We start from the raw sequence: 20,148 nt of genomic DNA on the forward strand, positions 1-20,148 counted from the left end.
TTTCAATGTCCCCATTTCTGCTTCAAAGAGAGCAAGTACAATTTAACCTGTTTCTATTTTGCTTGAAGAAGGGTCTTGCTGTTAGACAAAAATGAAATCCTGTGACCCATGGCTTTCCCATCCCAGCATGTGTACCCCAGCATGGGATATAAGAGCACTGCTCCCACTTGCTTCGGTCCATCGTCTGTCTCCCTGTGTCACTGATGCTCCTGGAGCAGCAGTTTTTGATAACTTGGAAGGTTATGCCATGTGGGAGCTGGCATGAGACCCAGCATCATGAAAACTACTCAACTAAGGCTCTGGGATATATGCTTAGATGGCCTGGGCCATCCTGGGAATGTGTGACCTGGAGTGACACTTTCCTATCCTGAGAAAAGAGGATAACAGTACGCATGCTGTCGCCTTCACAGGGGTGTCATGGGGGTAGCACAAGATAGCAGATCTGAAAACCATGTTTACAAACTTTTAATTTTGATTCACACTGGTGGAGTTATCTAGTTCAGTCTTCTGAGTTCCTAGTCTGTGGATGATTGCAGAGATTGTAAAGGAAGTATAGGATTTAGTCCCTATTTGCAGAAAACAGAGTAGACCTGGTGAAGTCATGTGAGTTAAGGTGTAGAGAAATGAACAATTAGCAAGTTGCTATTAGGGCAATGTTTCCATTCATTACATGCTTTAGTATTCATTAGAATAATGAATGCCTTTCAATTGATTAAATCTGCTTGAATTTCTGGAGGTATGCTACACATTTATATTTTGTTTAGTGTTTAGTCACTATTTTTAGGTGTCAACCTTTATAATAGAAGGACAGAATGTTGCACAATACAACATGGGAATCAGAGTAGGACCCCTGGGTTTGATGGACACTACTCTTTAACTGATTGTGTAACTTTGGGCCATTCACCAGGCTTTTCTAGCCCTCTGTTTCTGTTTCTGAAATAAACTCACTACTTAATTTCTGAGAACCTCTTTAGTTATGAAAATCGTTACAGCAACCACTGTGGGATGGTAGACAAAGTCTTTGCAGTTAGTAGAAGAACTTTATCCGTCTCTGGCAGGTTAAATCACCCCATCTGTCTGTGTGAGGGTCAACTTCCTCTTCTAGAAGATGGACCTGGAGATCTCCATCATGCCTGCCTCACTGGGTTATTGTGAGGATTGAACAGCAAGGAGTATGCAAAAACTCTCTAAGCCATAATTCATAATATAAACGTTTGCTGCTGTTTCTTTACTGTTGCTATAGGCATTGAAAAACCTAGAGAGCACTCTTGGAACCATGTATACAAGAGTGCATGGCAATGTTGCTTAAATAGTCTAAGGGTTGAAGAATTCCAAAGCAGAGACTTATCTGAGGGCTGGATTCATGAATAAGGCTTGGAATCATAAGTCTTAACCTAACATTCTCTTGTGAACCTGGTGAGCCTGTGCTGACGACAGTGGTTCCCTCACAGGTGACAGCAGAGCTAGACGCCTGGAATGAAGACTTGCTTCGGCAGATGAATGACTTCAACACAGAGGACCTAACCCTGGCAGAACAGCGGCTGCAGCGCCACACAGAACGGAAGCTAGCCATGAACAACATGACTTTTGAGGTCATCCAGCAGGGACAGGATCTGCACCAGTACATCATGGAGGTCCAGGCATCAGGTGGGTGACCTCGCTCATTCTTCTGGCAGGGGAGATGATGAAAACAAGCATACCAGCTAGCCTGCAAGGAGCACTGCCACATCGTTTATTCATTTTATTCCTACAGCTACAAAGAATAGAGACTTCTACCTACATTTAAAAAAAAAAAAAAAGAAAAAGAAAGGAAATGAGACCAGGTGTGGTGGCTCATGCCTGTAATCCCAGCATTTTGGAAGGCTGAGGTGGGTGGATCATTTGAGGTCAGGAGTTCGAGAGCAGCCTGGCCAACATGGTGAAATCCCATGTCTACTAAAAATACAAAAATTATCCAGGTGTGGTGGTGGATGCCTGTAATCCCAGCTACTCGGGAGGCTGAGGCAGGAGAATCTCTTCAACCTGGGAGATGGAGACTGCAGTGAGCAGAGACCATGCCACTGCACTCGAGCCTGTGCAGGAGTCAGATGAAAAAAAAAAAAAGAAACAGAAGCCATGAGAGCTGAAATAGTGCCCAAGGTTACCCAGTTAGGCTGTGCTCAAGTTGAGAATAGGGCCAGGGTCTGCTGGTCTGCAGAGAGAGTGACAGAACCGATGATGGCAATCAGCACAGATTCCTTAAAAAAATGGTAGCCTGGAAAAACAAACCAGAAGCAGTCAGACATTCATATGGATTGTATTCACCTGTGTAGCGGTTTCCTCTTCTGCTCCTGACTCCTACTGCCAGCACACATTCTCTAGCCCTATCCTCTACTCCTAAGCTATCTCCTTGTCTCCTGTTCCTGCTTCTCAGTCTCCTCAATTTTTAATCACTGGTCTTTGGGTGAGTATAAGCAGTACTGATAAACATTTATGACAAGATCATATAATTTTGTAACTTCTCAGAAAAACATGGCTGAGTTACTCAGATTTAACTTCTTTTCTTGCTCAAGATTTATTCAAAATTTATCCAACAGGTGAGTGAGTCCTTACTATTATATTTCCCACTCCCCAAATCAGCCTTTGATGTTAGAATGAGAGAGCGCCATGGTGATCCACTGGTCCAGAAGAAAAGAAGTCACATGGCTGGTCACATCCCAGGGGAATGCTAGAGCCCATAACTCTACCTCCCAACCCACTCCACTGCCCTCCTTCCCAGGTCCTTGTTGGCTCAGGTTCCTCACTCTCCAGCACGAGATAGACAGGGACTAAGGCCATCAACTATAAAATGCAGTTGGGTCATGTCCCTGCTTATCCTGAAGGATATGGAAATCCTGAGATTGTCAGGGGGACCTTAGCAGTCATACTGAACTTTAAAGTACTGTGTTTCTTTTGATGACCTGAAAGAGTAAAGACCAGCTTTCAAAGGGACTTCACTCCTGACCAGAGGAGAGACAGTCTAGTAAATTCTGTTCACTTTTGTCAACATAGTGTGTCCTTGAATTTTCATCTGTGCTGTGAACAGGCTGCATCTGAGACCCAGGCCTGTTCACAGGTGTGCAGCTGAAACCCAGGCCTATTCACAGGTATGCAGCAAGTGCTCTGTGTAGTCCCAGGAAGGGCTACTCACCTTGCAGTCTGTCTGGGGACTTTTTTTAAATGACAGTGCCCAGGCCCCATGCCCTGATATTCTGATTTAACTACTTCTAAATGAAACTTGGGCAACAGCAAAAAGCTCCTCAGGTGATTCAACTGTGTGGCCAGGGCCAAGAACCACTGCTTTTAATCGTGATAATTAAGCCACAACAGCTGACATCTCCGGAATGACCTAGGACAGTGGCTTTCAAAATGTGATCCCCATATCAGCAGCATTAGCATCACCTGAGGATATGTTTGAAATGCGAGTTCAAGGGCCCATACCTGAACCCATTACATCAGAATCTCATAACATAAATGTTTGCTGTGGTTACTTTGCTGTTGCTATAGGCATTGAAACAGCGCATACTCTTAAAGCCCTGTACACAAGAGTACATGGCAATGTTGCTTAGATAGTCTAAGGGTCAAAGAATTCCAAAGCAGAGGCTGATCTGAGGGATGGATTCGTGAATAAGGCAGTGTTGCTTAAATAGTCTATGGGTGAGCAGAGTGTGGCCCAGCAATCTGTGGTTCAGTTAGCCCTCCAGGTGATATTGTGCACCACTGACCTAGCATGTTGCTACTCAGTGTGGGCCCTGGGCCCAGCAGCACCAGCATCACTTGGGAGCAGATTAGGAATGCAAAATCGCTGGCCTTATCCCAGACTTGTGAATCTGAAAGTATATGTTAATGAAATCTCCAGGTAAATGGTGTGTACATTAAAATTTGGAAGTCAGTGTTCTAGGACATGGACTGTACCTTATTAGGGAAGTGGGGGAAACCATAATCCCTTCTCTGTGATTGGGAATCTTACCTGGACTCGGCATTTAGCCCCATGACCTGCCCTCATGGTACTCACTGTAGCTGTCTATGCAGCTACGACTGGGAACCATAAGAGAATGCAGACACAGCATCTAGCAGAGAGACGGGCAGAGAAGCTGTGCAGGGATGCTCACCCTTCATCTCTCATGGTGGATGTGTCCAGCAGGAAAAGGAGCCTTGTCTGCCTGGACACCTGCAGTACTTACTACCAGGGTGCTGACGTGACCCTGGGCAAGCCAACCTCTGTCCCAAGAGCCAAGTATCCATAGTAACAGAAAGACTACTGGGAGCTGGAAGTCCCTGAGGACTGCTTGTGGCTGAGGTGGGCTGTGCTTGGCGTCCACCTAAATCATGAGGGCTGAGTGGGTGAAAACACCCCAGGCAGATGGGCTGCCGACCCCCACAATATCCTGTTCTAGAAATGAGCTTTGTCAAAAGAGGTTTGATTGGCCTCTTCAGCGCCTCTTACTGAGGCTGGCTGTTCTCCTGCTCCTACCACAGCTAGCTGTTCAGTCTGGCGTATACCATGAGGCTTTCAAGAGAATGAATCCAGAGGTTGTAGGAATGCTCACTCCCTGTCTATGGCTGAATGCCTGGTTCTGCAGGGGAGGCATCTAACTTACCTCTGGGCTTAGGGAAATGGAGGGTAGATTCACACCAGAGCTGGAGGGCGGGGTTGGGGTAAGAGGTGAGCCCAGGTGGGCCTTGACCTCCAATGGCTGAGGAATGTAAGACTTCAGAGACACAGGACTGAGGCAATAAATGGCTTGGAGAGTTACAGTCTTTGTTTAATGGACTGTATTTGGACTAAAGGTAAAATAAACTGTAGTCTTAGAAAAAGGACAATTAGCAATATTAAAACTTTTGTTGGTGTTTAGTCCATGCTGAATAAGGGCTTATGCTTTGATTTTGTAGTAGCAAATGGAACTAGGCAATTTTTATATGCTTCTTTTCAAGTGTGAAGTTTCTAATATTGAGCCAGGCTCTACTAAATCGCTCTGGTGTACCCACAACTCTAACCAAAGCAAAAGCCTTTGCTTAACTTAACATCAGGCTCAGGAATAAATAGGAACAATTTCTTAATTTGCTCATTGTTCTTTCCTCACTATGGAATCATCTATTTAAGCCTCAAGTTGCGAGGTGGTAGGTTTTGCTGAAAGAAGTTGGGGGAAACATGCTGGCTGAATTCAAGGTCCAGTTCCACCAACTAGCAGTCTGATTTTGGAAGTCCCTTTTCTCTTTAGACTTTTGTTTCTTCTTCTGTCTAGTGCAGCAGGCCTTGACTCCTAAGGTTCCCTCCAGTTTTCACTTTCCGTAATTCAGCCTAACTGCCCTCATTGGCCAGGCCATACTTCTTCTCTCCCATGAAATCTGACCATGCGACTGTTACACTTGACTCGAGGAGTAAAACAAGAGTGACATACCCTATGGATATGTTGTTTTTGTGATTTACTCAAAGCATCAACTTCTCTCTTTATACAATGTTTGTAAATGAGAAATCTCTGGAGTCTGTTGCCATGATACTTAAAATTTACTTTGCCTGAGAAGAGCCCAACCCCAACTTTTAAAAATAAATAAATTCTTAAAATAAATTAAGTTTTGTGAGGATCACTCTTCTCCTTGAACGTAAAGGCTAGAATACAAAATCAAGAGGAAATCCTGGGTTGAAATCCCGGCCGCACCTCTTAGGACCTGAGTGTCCTTGTACGTATTCACCTGTCTCTCTAAACCTTGCCTTCCTCTGAAAAGTAGTGATCTTCAGAATCCTTACCACATAGGGTCATGTGAGGATGAAGTGGGATAACACGGGAGGATGGAAAGGGTTCAGTGAAGCTTGGCAACTAGTATATGTTGTACTCCTAGCACATGCTACATTCTGTTGAAGTTATTTGTGTTCCTGTAGTTTTTTCAGCAGCATGAAGAAACAAATTCTTTCTTCCCTCTTTCCATTCCCGGCATCTAGCAGAGCCAGTGTCTTGTGCCTAGCAAGTTCTTAATAGTAATGTTTGCTGAATTAATCAAGAATGAACATCAATGTGGGTGGAACACATGTAGGTAAAAATAATGGAGCACAAATAATTTTACTAGTGTCAAAAAGGAAAGAAAAAAAATCTGGGTTTTTTTATTATTATTATTATTATTTTCAACATGAAAGCTACTCTGGGGTTAATAGGAATGTGGATCTGAGGGGCTGAGAGGAGGGGAAGAAGAAACCTTGACATAAAGGTTCTTAACCTGGCTGTAGATTGAGAATCACCTGGGAACTTCTTAAAAATACCAATGTCTGGGCCCCATCCCTCAGGGACTCTTAGTTAATTGGTCTGGTGTGGGCCCAGATTTTTTTAACTTCCCAGGTGATTTTAAGGTACAACCAGTGTTGAGAACACTGATCTAAAAACCTCATTAAAGGACTTTGTGATTTCTGAACTGTTAGGTAGACGGAGTGACACAGAAAGAGGAATGGACAGGAGAGGAGAAAAGAAAGAGAAAGGAAGATGTTCTGTATCTGAGGCAGATACCGATATTTAAAGAACATGGGTTTTTTTTTTTTTTGTTTTTTTTTTTTTTGAGGTGGAGTCTCACTCTGTCGCCCAGGCTGGAGTGCAGTGGCCAGATCTCAGCTCACTGCAAGCTCCACCTCCCGGGTTCACGCCATTCTCCTGCCTCAGCCTCCCGAGTAGCTGGGACTACAGGCGCCCGCCACCTCGCCCGGCTAGTTTTTTGTATTTTTTAGTAGAGACGGGGTTTCACCGTGTTAGCCAGGATGGTCTCGATCTCCTGACCTCGTGATCCGCCCGTCTCGGCCTCCCAAAGTGCTGGGATTACAGGCTTGAGCCACCGCGCCCGGCTAGAACATAGTTTTTAAAAACGTGTTACAAGTATGGGCAGCATAGCCAGAAATATCTGAATCTTACTCTAGACCATGGTCACCTCTCTCCTTGAGGAAATTAAAGTGGTACCCTCATCTGGTAACAAACGAAAGCAAACTAATGCTTATCATTGTTAGCTGTGGCTTTTAGCCCTAAACAAACACCAATGCAGAGCATTCGCTGAGTGTAGCAGAAGGAATATCTCTGTTTCCCCAGGTTTCTGGCCATTGTACCATCTTATCCAGTGGTTCATAATCTTGGTTGCATGTTGGAATCATGCCTGGAGCTTTAAGACTTACTAATGGCTGGGTCCTGACCACAGAGATTCTGAGGTTATTGGTCTGGGGTGTGGTTAGGACATAGCAATTTTTAAAAAAATTCTCCAGCTGATACTTGGGAGGCTGAGGCAGGAGAATCGCTTGAACCCAGGAGGCAGAGGTTGCAGTGAGCCGAGATCACGCCACTGCACTCCAGCTTGGGTGACGCAGCGAAACTCAGTCTAAAAGAAAAAAAAAAATTATCTTCTGAATCTGATGTGAGCCAGGGTTGAGAGCAGCAGTCTAACAGCATTAAAGCCACCATAGTTTCCAATGATATACATTAGGCGAGTACATAAACACCCGTCAGTAAGGTTTTATATTTACATTTTGTACAAGCCATTCAGTAGTTCCATCAGCAATCAAAAGTGTATTCATTATAATTTCTCTGAGGGAGAGGAAAAAGGGAGAAAATGAATATTTTAAGCCTACTAGATGCCAAGCACTGTATACATTGTATCTCGCTTAGTTCTCACAACATCCCTGAGAAGTCCTCCTTGTGATTCCCATTTTACAGACAAGGAAACCCGGGCTCAGAGAGGGTGAGAAGCACAGTGTCTCTCCATTCATAGCATACAGAGCAAACCTAAGCCAGTTCTTCCCCCAAGCTCTCAGGTACTTTCCACCACAGCATATGACCCAGTTCTCTAAAGAGGCTCGTTTGTTCATTGATTAGGTATTTATTGGATGATATGAATGAAGCATTGTGCTAGGGCCTGAAGAGGCAGAGATGGGTAAGACTGACATGGCCCTGGCGTCGGGAAGCCTGCATTCCTGGGACAACATGGATAGGTTAATAAGGAACCAACCTGAATGGAAGTGTTCTGATTGGGGTATGGACACAGGAAATTGTGGGGGCAAATCAGAAAGAAGTCTCAAAAGAACTTTTTAAAAAGAGCCTGACAAATTATTTCCTTACAAATATATTCCACTATTTGATGGAAAGAGGAAACATGTCTTTTCACATTTCTGAGAGCCCCTAAGAAAAACAGATATATCATTAGATTGAGAGCAGTAATGTCAACACAAACAAACTCTGCCTGCTGCTGATTGACAGATATTTACCATTTGATGGGCTTTAACTGGTACTCGTGTCAGTGTGTTTGGGGGCAGTGGGAGGGGGGATAATTTCTATTCTTCTAGGTGTGGCTGGAATAAATCTTCATGTTCCTCCCATTTACTCCATCCACAACATGATGTGTTCCTGAGGAGTGCAGAGGTACAGTAAGGATTGTCTTCATCCATTTTATTTCCTGTGTTTATCTCACATAAAACAACCTCAAATGAGATGGATGAAAATGCAGGGACTGAGTCTCAGGACTTGCTGGGAGACTGCTCTGTTTGATGTCCTAAGCAGGTGGCTGTCCTCTTTGACAGGTAACATGTGGTGTGGCAGAGTTGAGCCATGAGGCTCACATAGAAAGACATTTGCCCAAGCCCAGCATCCTGAACACCAGAGACACATGCAGAATGAGTATGAGCTACAACAAATCCGCATCGAGACTGGAAGTGAGAAAGAGCGTCTGCTTCTGCAGATGGATCTTAAATTGCATTTCCAGAAAGTAAAGATAAGAGTCAGGGGTCATCCCACTATGCCAAGCACTGCAGAGGTAGAAATTTTTGTGTTCTTACTTTTTATTTCAGTCAAGGAGATGCTCTACCTCATCCCCTTGGTAATTGAAAATAGTAACTGGAAGGAGTTGGCTGCCAAAAGAACAAGCCGTTCTTTTCTCTGTCTCCCACAGATATTTCAGGAGCTGGAACTTGGAATTATGAAACAGACACAAAAAAAAAATAAACATGAAAAGATACTGAAATTATTACCATGTAACACCAGGAAAAAATAATGTTCCCACTTTCCCATATTGTCCTTATATAAAACACTATTTTTGCCTCCAGAGATAAATTTTCCTTAGCATGTACAGACTTTGCTTATACTCCCCCGACTATATGTTGCAGGTGTGTTGGTGGTGGCAGTGATGGATTTCTGATGGTGTGAGTAGAGGGATGGGGAAATCTCTCAAATGGGATTTATTTTTTAGGTAGCCATATGTTGAGACTGGCAGGCTCCTTTGGATTTGATCCCCATGGAAGTACACTACCTTTTGGTGACTTATCTGCGGGGCTTTTAAGTCTGAACCCCATCATTGGTTGAGATCCTGTCCTTCGGCATCACAGACAAAGTGTCAGCATCAGGACCAAAGCTGCACTGGGTCTAGATTGTTGGATGAAGAGCCAGGGAAAGGACTTGGACAGAACTAAGAAGCTGCAGAGCCAGGTGGACTCAGGGATCAGAATAAGCAAGCAGTCCAGAGTTAGGATTTTCCTAGAGCTAAGGATCTGAACAAGGCCGAATAAGAAATATGTAGACAATCCAAATCAAGAAACAACATGGGCCACAACTTGCAACAAGTCGGAGACATTTAGAAACCAAGAGGGCATGAATGTGAGAAGGCAGAAAGTTAAAAGTTTAAGGTAAGAGTCCGGAGTCAGAAAAGCCACAGGACTAAGCAGCAGTGGTCTGTATTTATTGTGTATCATGTATACACAGTAATATGTATATATGAGAGATATTTTACATGCATCATCCCATTTAATCCCACAAGTTTAGGAGGTAGGTAGCTTATGAAGTAGGTAGGTATGTAAATTCATATTTTACGTTTGAGCAAAATTAGGCTTCTGAGAGTCTAGATCACTTGCCCAAGGTCAGGATTCCAACTCAGGACTATTCCAAAGCTAGTACACTTTCATGTAGTCTTTGAGAGCCAAGTAAGGAATCGAATTCAAGTTACTAGTGGAGAGAAGGACTTTGATTACTAAGACAGTTCCTTTGCTCTCTCACCGAGTTCATTAATTTCTGAGGCAGAAATTTATTTGATGAAGGCTACCTGGGCCTGCTGATGATAATGTATAAATAGGAGAACTGGCATGGTGAAGAGAGGAAGTGTGTGTGTGCACCTGTGCTCATGAGTTGGGAAAAGTATATAGGAAAAGTAAGACAAGGAGGTAAACAAGGAATGGGGCCACAGCTTCTGGCTGGCATATATTGACTCAAGGTTCCCATTACAGGTCAGATCGTTGACAGTTTATTAATGTTGGATGGTTTATACATAAACCTTGAGAACACTTGTCAGTGACTGACTGAGTTTACTAATTATAAACCAGTAGAAAAACACTGAGCAAACTCTCCTTGTGTGGGCACAACTTTAACGTGAAGCTCTTTCTAAACGGATAAGCACTCATTATCCCTGTGGTATATTGCTGGGTTGTATTTATTAGGTGTGTTTGCCTGAGTTTTATAAATAATATATGACAGCTAGCTTATATTTCTAACAGTTCGTGTTTTTAGAGAACCTAAGTAGTTGGCTAATAAAACCACCACTGTCCATGTGCAACCCTTGTGGGGAATTTAAAATTAATTTTTAAAAATCACTGTTGTGTAGCTATTCTCGTTGGAGTGAACTTACCATCTAATGATAAATTATATCTGACCAGCTAAAAAAAAAAAGTGTGTCGTTGGCAGAAGTACTGGGACAGTCTTTTGGTTTGGTTTTTGATTTTCCAGTATGATTTAGAGGCTTGTTTGTGAATATTCTGGGTGTTGGCAAATCCCCCAGCAGGAATTGCTGGGTGCTGTCGTGTCTAGGGTTGGACCTCTATATAACTCTAATTCCTGTTGATAATAAGGAGCTGATCATCCATTGAATTCTCAGGCAAAGGATCCGTTGATACAAAAGAGATGGCATAATTTTAGCATCCCAAACATGGGTGCATTGTGGTGCTCAGTTTCACAGAGGAATGTTTAGAGTTTGGGAGGGTATGAATAATGACTGTTTCCAAATTCCAGTTTTCTTATGCATATTGAAGGGAATGTAACCTTCACAGTAGTAGCTGGTTTTTAATTGTTTCTATTTTTTAAAATCAGGAATTGAGTTGATCTGTGAAAAAGACATTGATCTGGCAGCCCAGGTGCAAGAGTTATTGGAATTTCTCCATGAGAAGCAGCATGAATTGGAGCTCAATGCGGAGCAGACTCATAAGCGGCTAGAGCAGTGCCTCCAGTTACGGCACCTCCAGGCTGAAGTCAAACAGGTAAGCCCGGCCCCTTCTTCCTTCAGCCTGGGTTTCTCAGCCAGCCGAGCCTGACCTGGGACCTGCTCCTGATATGAGGTAAGGCATACAGAGCCACAGGTGCCCCTTTAAGTAACCAGCACTTCAAAAATAGGTAAGTTAAGGACTACTTAGATTAGTTTCTGAAAACTTGGCTGCAGTAACAAATAGACCCAATGATCCAATGGCTCAAACAACAAATGCTTGATTTCTCGCTTACATGACAATCCATTCCAGATTTGTCCTCAGTCACTGAATCTATTTTTTCTTTCTATCCTCAGTCCTGTCAGGCAGTCCATGGGAAATATACAAATCCTTTATCAATAAACATATTTAGGATATAGAGTCAGGTTAATTAATTTGGGGCACCCGTGTGCCTGACATATAGTTAATAGTAACTAGTAGCAATTACCATCACTATTTCCAAAGTGTATATGGTTATTATAGGAAACTTTTCTTGCCATATTAAAGTTGATTTTAAAAAGGAAAAAGCTTATCTGCATGAAGCATTATGCTAGGCGTTTTATGCTTAATCTCTAGGAACCTGTGGGAACATACACACAATGACCAATGTCACATTTTTAAAATAGTACAGGCCAGGCATGGTGGTTCACACCTGTAGTCCCAGCACTTTGGGAGGCCAAGGCAAGAGAGTCACTTGAGGCCAGCAGTTTAAGACCAACCTGGACAACATGGTGAGACTGCACAAAAAATGTTCAATATTAGCTGAATGTGGTGGCACATGCCTGTGGTCCCAGCTAATTGGGAGGCTAAGGAAGAATGATCGCTTGAGTCCAGGAGTTTGAAGCTGCAGTGAGCTATGGTCATGTCACTGCACTCCAGCCTGGATGACAGTGCAAGACCCTGTTTCCAAAAAATAAAAATTACAAAAAGTACATATATTAAGAACAGACTAAGTGGTAATTGTTTTAATTCGCTATTTGTACGAAGGTGCGGGTGAAGAAGTAAAAGTATAATAATAGTTCCATTTTGTTGAGTGCTGTGGGCGTGTTACACACATCTTCATCCATCCTCACAACCATTATCTGAAGTAGACTTTATTCCCATTTTATAGATGAGGCCACTGAAGCTTAAGAGGTCAGCAGACCACGATCACCCTGAGGAGAGAGCACATCACCGCTCTCCACAGGTCCCAGAGGGGTTCTCAGCAGGGCAGGTACCACATCACTCCTGTGGTTACCCCTTTCTGCCCCATTCTACCCAAATCATCCTAAGCAAAGAAGCATCTTTTAAACGCGTTTTTTTCTTGTCTGTAGTGGCTGCTGGAGCTTTTACCTTTTTTCTTCAGAAAACCATAGCTCAGCATGCTGGAACTTTTAGAACTAAGACTTTTAATTTAGTATGAGGGCCAAAAGCATCTTATTTTGTTTAATTGTTGCTTGATTCCTTATATTAAAGGTATTCCTTCCTCTAATGCCTCTGTCTTAGTTATTATATTGTTATTTATTATAAGTCTATCTTCTCCACTCCGCATCTCTTCCAATCAGTGCTGAGCTATAGCCCACACACGCCATGCTAAAGATCTGTATTCCGTGCAGATTACATTCCTGAGCCCCAAGCAAGGCAGGGTTACAGTGCTGCCCTCCAGGTTGTTTCTGCTTAATGACACTGGGATCAAACCTGAGTCTCCAGAGAGACATGTTATTTATAAGGACTTGATGGAAATCCTAGCAGGCCCAGAACAATAATGAGTATGCAAATTCTGCGACTTAGTAGTTAAGGCTGGACTTTCTTTTCATATGAGAAATCCTTTCTCATTTATAATCTCATTTTAAGAGAACATACCCATGGGGAGAAGTGGTGTTATGCTTACTTTTCAAATGAGGAAACTAAGGTACCGTAGGGTTAGTGCCCCCCAAGCCCTCTTGACTAGTCAGCTGAAACTTCAGCCCAGGCCTCCTAAATCCAAGGTCCTACAGTTTGCCTCTGCTGGCCCCCACTCTTGCCATGTGGTCCCAGGAGAAATAGAAGCCCTCCAACGTTATGTGAAGTGAAATGAGCCAGGCACAGAAATACTACACACATGTGGGAGCTAAAAAAGTAGATCTCGTAGAAGTGGAGAATAGAGTAGTGGCCATCAGAGGTAGAGAAGGGTAGAGGGGAGGGGATGATAAAGAGAAGTTGGTTAATGGGAACAAAATTATAGTTAGAAGGAATACATTCTAGTGTGGTATAGTACAGTAGGGTGACTATAGTTAACAACAATTTATTGTATATTTCAAAATAGCTAAAAGAAAGGAATTTGAATGTTTCCAACACAAATAAATGAGGTGATGGTTATCCCAGTTACAATGTGTACTGCATATGGTATATCTGTATCAAAATATCACATGTATCCCATAAATATGTACAATTATGTTTATCAATTCAAAATTTAAAATAAGAATCCTTCTAGCTGAATGGTCTTAGGTTTTCCTGACCTCAGCAGTACCATGTATGAGAGGACAGGAGCAGGCATAGCCTAAGCTTGTTGGAGAGGGTGGCACCTGTCTGAGGTCAGCAAGGCTCCAGCAGGTCATCGAAGTCCTCTGATGCACCTACTTGGTTATTTCCATCAGTGGAAGGTGGCAGGAATGACCATCTGAACAAAACAACAGGAAAATCATTCCTATTTGACTTTGAAATGAAATATATAAATTTGCTTTTGTTCCTGATTTTTAATTTATTTTTCTCCAGCACCAGTGATAGATTCAGCTCCCTAATTCTCTTTTCCTTGGCTGATATTAAAATAGAAATATATTCATTCTCCAACTACACATCCTATATAGGAGAAGACTGGGCTGATGATAAGTATTTTGTTAAATAGGGAAGTAGACTGTCTATATATAAATAATCTGGGGTGGACTAATATCTATATACATTCCCATTTATATTATCATGAGTGGGGAGACAAAAAAGGAATTCTTCTGTGGGGGTGGGAAGATTCCTTATTTCTACCATGACAAAAATGACACACCGTGGGATTGTCGTTCAAGACTGTACAAAATTGCTCAAACCGGATTCTCAGGAAATCTACCAAGCCCTTTGCAAAGGGCATTGGTCCTCGAGGTGCCAAGGGACTGCTGCTTGGTTAAGCCACCATGCCTCATTAGACAGGCTTGTTTTCCTTGTCAGTGTAAGCTCTTTCCTTAGAGAGCCCTCTGATCCAGTTTCAGAGAAGGCATTTGTATTTGATGGAAATTGGTGGAGCAGGAAATATTGATTTGGAAGCTGTTGACTCTTGGAAAAAGGGAGTTAATTTAGATGTCGGTATTGATCAGTGAGGCTAAATTTAGACAGTAGCTTGAGAGTCTCTTTTGAATATAGTCTCAAAAAAGAAAGAAAGAAAAAGGACACTTTAATTGAAATGCCATTAATGGGGGCAGAAAGGGAGAGGACAATAATAGATTATGATACAACTATGTCATTAGAGCTCATAGATTAAAGGTTTAGATTTGATCATGGCCCATCATAACCTTAAGTGTAGTTTTACCAAAATAATATTAAACTGAAGTACTGAAAAGCAAGGAAGGCATAGACATTAGACTAAAAATTATATTAATGGACTCAAAAAAATGAAATTGATTGATGCAACTGATTTTCTTTCTGAGGGTTTATATAGGACTTTATATCTAAGATAGATAGCCCAAACACCCCTAGAGAAATGGTGGACCTTGAAGGGAAACCACTCCACTAATTACAGCCCATGGAGCAGATCCCTGGACCACTCAATGCCAAATTACTCTTCAAACCCCACAGAATGCTCTGATAGCTACCAGGAAAATTACTACTCTGGTGAAGATGACCTCACATCTACTAGCTAATTCAGAAAGATTTGAAAGACCTACCTAATGAGCATAAAACTAAATGAATTTCCATATGTATTCCTGCAAAGCAGTGCATTTAGCAGAAAATAAGCTAAAATGGATTTGTAAAATGTTGTGTCTCTAAGCTATGAGGAAAGAAGTTATATTTATTTGATTACTAAAGACATTGGCTTAATTTCCTTCTTTGCACCAAATGCTGGCCAAAATTTGCATATAATCAAGATGGACATTTAGGACAAAGGAGAAAATATTAATGTGTCCTCATTCTCCTGTGGAGAATACTGTGTTCAGTTCTGTTGACTGAATATAAAAGAGAGGAATTGAAGTAGAGCCAAAAGAGGGGCAGCCAACAGGACAAGTACCATCCTTTTGTTTTAAAATGGAGATAATTAAGAGGACATATGGCCACAGTCTATAAACCATGAAGGATGAACATGTGCAGTCACATAGACCATGGATTTTTAGAACTAAGGAATACTGGACATATGACAGGCTCCCAGCTACCATCTGAGGAGCTGATTATTTTTCCTGTGGCTAGAGTTTCAGAAACAACTATGCCTTGTGATAAATCATCTATAATAGAGGTCCTTAGAGTCAGTTGCCTTGAGTACAGCCTCATAGCTTTGCTGTAGGCGTGACCATGAGAACACAGCCATCTACAGGTGACTTTCCAGTCTACATGGTTACAAGGCTCAGTCTGCCCAGCTTAAATGGCATCACCATTTGTGGATATCTTCATCCACTTACTCAAATCCATTCTCTGGACTTGGGCTTAGCTGAGCTTTCCTGGCCTGAAGAAGCAATAGATCTTCATGTACAGTTCCCCCTCAAGCTCAGACTGAGCTGAACTTTTGACCTAGCTCTTAAGTCCCCAAGCAGTGATATTCTTTCAGTCCTTCATTTGTACGTAGCTGATTTTCTTGGACACCCTAGGGACACTCTTTGAGTTTTGAAAGTAGTGTGGAATGTTAGAGCTGGAAATTATCTTTAAAGATCATCTAACCTATTGGCTAAATTGTTGCCTAAAATGTTTGATCAATGTCAATATTCATTTTACAGTTTGAAAAATACTTTTACATTAATTATTTTATTTTTTCTTTACCCCGAGCCTTATGCAAGGAAAGTGTTCACATTTTACAGATGAGAAAACTGAGCCTTGGGGAGCTTAAATGATGTTTGCAAGGTCACACAGCTCAAGATTAGTAGAACCAACGTTTTCTCATTTTAGTTATGATGTTTCTTAACTTGTACATATTTGTATGCTCACAGAAGACTAACTAGCCAGTTTTATGAACCTGGAAGATTAAAAATACCAGTAATAGAAAATTATACCAACAAGGGTTATCAGTGATCAGAGTAAAAGGATAATGATGACAAAACAGCTAAGGAAGCTACATCACATCAGAATATGCCAGTAAGCTCATACAGACACTGGAATAAAACTCTCTTCTCATTAAGAGAGGTATAAATAATCACCTTATTATCCAGCTTTTCTCCAAACTAAAAATCACCACCAGTACCATCATAATCATCAGACTTTACATTTTACGCATTGTTGCGTCAACCCTGCAATGCAGAAAAGGAAGGTACAATTATCCTTATTTTACAGATGAGAAAACTGAGGCTCAGGGGGTTAAGTGATTTTTCCAGGTAAGTAAAAAGCCAGATTTCTGACTCCGTATGTTATGTTATTTTTCTGCTATGCCAGGTCTACGTCCAGGACTGACTCTTTCATAGGGATCAGCCCCACTCTGGAGCTAAGCCATGGATATAAACTACCATGCATTTTTAGCTTCCTAAAATCAAATCTCCCACTTTAAAGTCCTGGAATGCCTTTTTAAACAGCATTTAGTAAATAAAAATGAACAAGGAAATGACGTGATATAATTTAAAAAGTAGGTACTGAAACCCATGATGTGTCTAAATGGGAAGCTGGTAAGTAGGGATCCCACCACCATAGCTATAATTCATGTTTCCTGTTGACTGAAACTGGAGAGAAAAATTTTCTAACAAAACTGAAGAGGTCCAAAGGGAGTCAAATTGTCCTACAGGCATTGATGTGTGATGCACTTGGAGAAGTCGTTTCGCTGACACCCTCAAATGAATCTTCAGACCAAACAAAATGCAGTAAATCATGGCAGAGGGATACTGTAAACTCCATTTCCCAAAGAGATGAGGCATTTGGGCATGCAGTCCATGAATGCATGCGCCCAAAGTTACAGGCAACTTTTCAAAATAATTAGCACCTCTAGGCAGCCAGCCACAGTCCACCAGTGACAACAGGGATTTCACGTGAACACCCTGAGCAGTTATTTCCTGTAACTAATTGCTTTACAGATTGGCATCCCATCTACAATCTGCCAGCCTGGCCGTGAATTAACATCTCAATCCAAGTAGCCCAGCTTTAGTGGGATTTATGACCTGATGTTATCTATGCACAATAAGGCATGAGTCATTTTTTGCCCAGGGATGAAATTTGAGAGGTGCCTATGAGTTATAGAGCATGAGACTAGGCTTGGTATTTTCTAATTGTTCAATGTGAGGAAGTAGAGGGGAGAAAAATATGAAAGCAAATCTGAAACAGTTAGTGGTGTCTTTCTCCTTTGGCATGAGGTGACAGATGGTTGGTATTTACTGATCTTGAAATTTCAGAATAGCTTTTATTTCTTCTCCAAGCAAACTCTCAGACTCCCTAATAGGGAAAGTATTTGGCAGTGTTCTGGTGACCAGACACCAGGTAGGTTTTCAGAGCCTAACTCTTCCAGTTGCATTATTTGTTCTGACTTTATTAGCTGGATAATTTCCACATCCCCTTTTCACCTAGAACTCTCTAGACAGTGTCAGCTGTTTCTTCTTCTATCCTAATATTCCCTCGTTGAGTTTTCTTTCTCCCAGTACTTGTAAACATCACATAGAAGTTGTATTCAGCCTACCCATGGCCTCTAAATAATTTAAGTCGATTATATTATAGCTTACTCCCGTTTTTCTGATGATTCAGAAGATGGGTTATTCCTATTTTGCTTGTTTTCTTTCTCTTTTCTCCTTTTTTGGGGTTGTTTACCTACTGAAGTTCAAACCTGCCTACCCTTGGTTATTTTGCAAGGTAGAGGAGATTAGACTCACTGCTCAGGTGTGACCTGGGTATACACCATTATTTCAAAAACTACACTACACCCATTATATGCAAAGTACTGTGCTAGGTGCTGTGTGAGACTAAAATATGACTAATATATTGCCCTGGATTTCAGGAAGTTTATGTTCTCAGGGGGGAATGAAACATAGGTTGAAATAAAGAAACCAGGAAGTGTGTGGTGAATACCATAAAGGTGGTACATGCAAAATGATATGCTCGCACTAGATGAAGATGAGATTGTTTCTAGCAGGAGAGATTAGGTGCAAAAGGTTTCCATAAGTTGTTATTTGAACTGGACCGTATAAAAAAAGAAAAGGATACCAACAGATGGAATGTATTTATTTATACCATCCTATGTTCCAGAAGGAAGTTTAGACATGTATACAGTACCACCATGTTAAGTAATGTTTACATTATGTGGGTGAGGAAATTGGGATGGGGGTGACATGGAGCTGGGAATAAAACAGGTACATAAAATAAGTACCTTATGACAGGTACTCTGTATGATTGGGGAGATGACCATTTAAATTATGGAGACCTTTGCTGTCCTCTCTCCAACAGAAGATAAACGATAGTGAGCTCTCTATCTGAAGTCCCCATGAGAAGAGGCAACAGCTCTGGGGAAACTGCGGAAGGCCATTCATCTGTGTGCTTGTCCCGGTTCCCTAGGTCCTGGGATGGATCCGCAATGGAGAGTCAATGCTCAACGCTAGCCTGGTCAATGCCAGCTCTTTGTCCGAAGCAGAGCAGCTGCAGCGGGAGCACGAGCAGTTCCAGCTGGCCATCGAGGTAACACCCAAATCTGGCTGCACTGTCCTCCCTTCCCTTTTCTGCTCTGTACCTCAGGCAGGGTGATTCTCAGGTGTGGGTGATCCTTCAGGCAGCGAAGGCCGTACCCCTTCTAGTAGAATGGTCCAGGGAGCCTCCCTCTTACCCAAAACTTGATGGGGAAGCAAATGCAGGGGTTCATCCCCCAGGGAGGCCTGGTGTTAGAAAACAAGTATTCACACTTCATATGAGAATCTTTGTTATCTATCTGTACCTTCAACCTTTAAGGCCACTGGTACATTGGTTTTTTGTATACATTCTAGATATGTACCATGTGAGGAAATGTAAAAGTAAAAGGTTAGAAGTCACTTCGGTGAAGATCACTCAAGATTGAGGATAAACAAGTACAAAGGTCATTATAAATTAGGATCCTGTTTTTAACCATTTGGTTTACATGTAACCCTTAGATACTATTGTCAGAGTCTACCTTTTAACAAGGATAATGAGCATTGGAGCAGATTGCACCAGATATTTTTACCCCGCTGAAAGTAGTTGTTCAATAATGCTGGTAGAACAATATTTAAAGAATAAACTGCAACCAAAAGAAGTTCATCAACAGGGACTTTTTAGAAGGCTATTTAAAAATAAAACTTCATTTATGATAATCTAATATAAATTTTGTCTTGCTTTAAGTACCCTTAATTATCCTTTTTTACTAGTACATTGTCCTTCCCAGAGAGACTTGAACTGATTGCTTTAGAGTGGTGTAGGAAAAAGAGTAGGAAATGGGACACGGGAACTATATTAAAAATAAAATAAGTTAATTACCAATGGGAAAAGAGATAGAATGAAAACTTCAAAGACATTCATTACTTGTGGTTCAGTATAGAATTCAGCCTACTTCTGAGTGTGTAAGAAATGCAAAGATGTTATTTTTTGCTTAAAAAAAAAAAAAAAAAAAGATTGTTAATGGGTCATTTCTACAACAATGATGGCAAAATGATAAAATTTTAATTGCCTGTGTCTTTTTATGCAGTAATCCAACTGATTGCTCACCATTTTTAAGCTAGTGTTGATTGATTGCAACCATTTAATTTCCCGGAAACCATCGTGGATGTATAAACAGT

General features: G+C 41.6%; 1 protein-coding gene across 24 annotated transcripts in view; it reads left to right on the forward strand.

Moving 5' to 3' along the window:
• Positions 1–20,148, forward strand: part of KALRN (kalirin RhoGEF kinase) — a 697,103-nt gene that overhangs the window by 381,302 nt on the left and 295,653 nt on the right. For all 24 annotated transcript variants that reach the window (XM_073009790.1, XM_073009791.1, XM_073009792.1 and 21 more), the window contains exons 14-16: positions 1,452–1,647; positions 11,109–11,275; positions 18,923–19,042. In XM_073009790.1, coding sequence (XP_072865891.1) covers positions 1,452–1,647; positions 11,109–11,275; positions 18,923–19,042 — 483 coding nt within the window. The remainder of the gene's footprint in view (positions 1–1,451; positions 1,648–11,108; positions 11,276–18,922; positions 19,043–20,148) is intronic.

The sequence above is a fragment of the Chlorocebus sabaeus genome, chromosome 22 (assembly GCF_047675955.1).
Source record: "Chlorocebus sabaeus isolate Y175 chromosome 22, mChlSab1.0.hap1, whole genome shotgun sequence".
In the NCBI taxonomy this organism is placed as follows: Eukaryota; Metazoa; Chordata; class Mammalia; order Primates; family Cercopithecidae; genus Chlorocebus; species Chlorocebus sabaeus.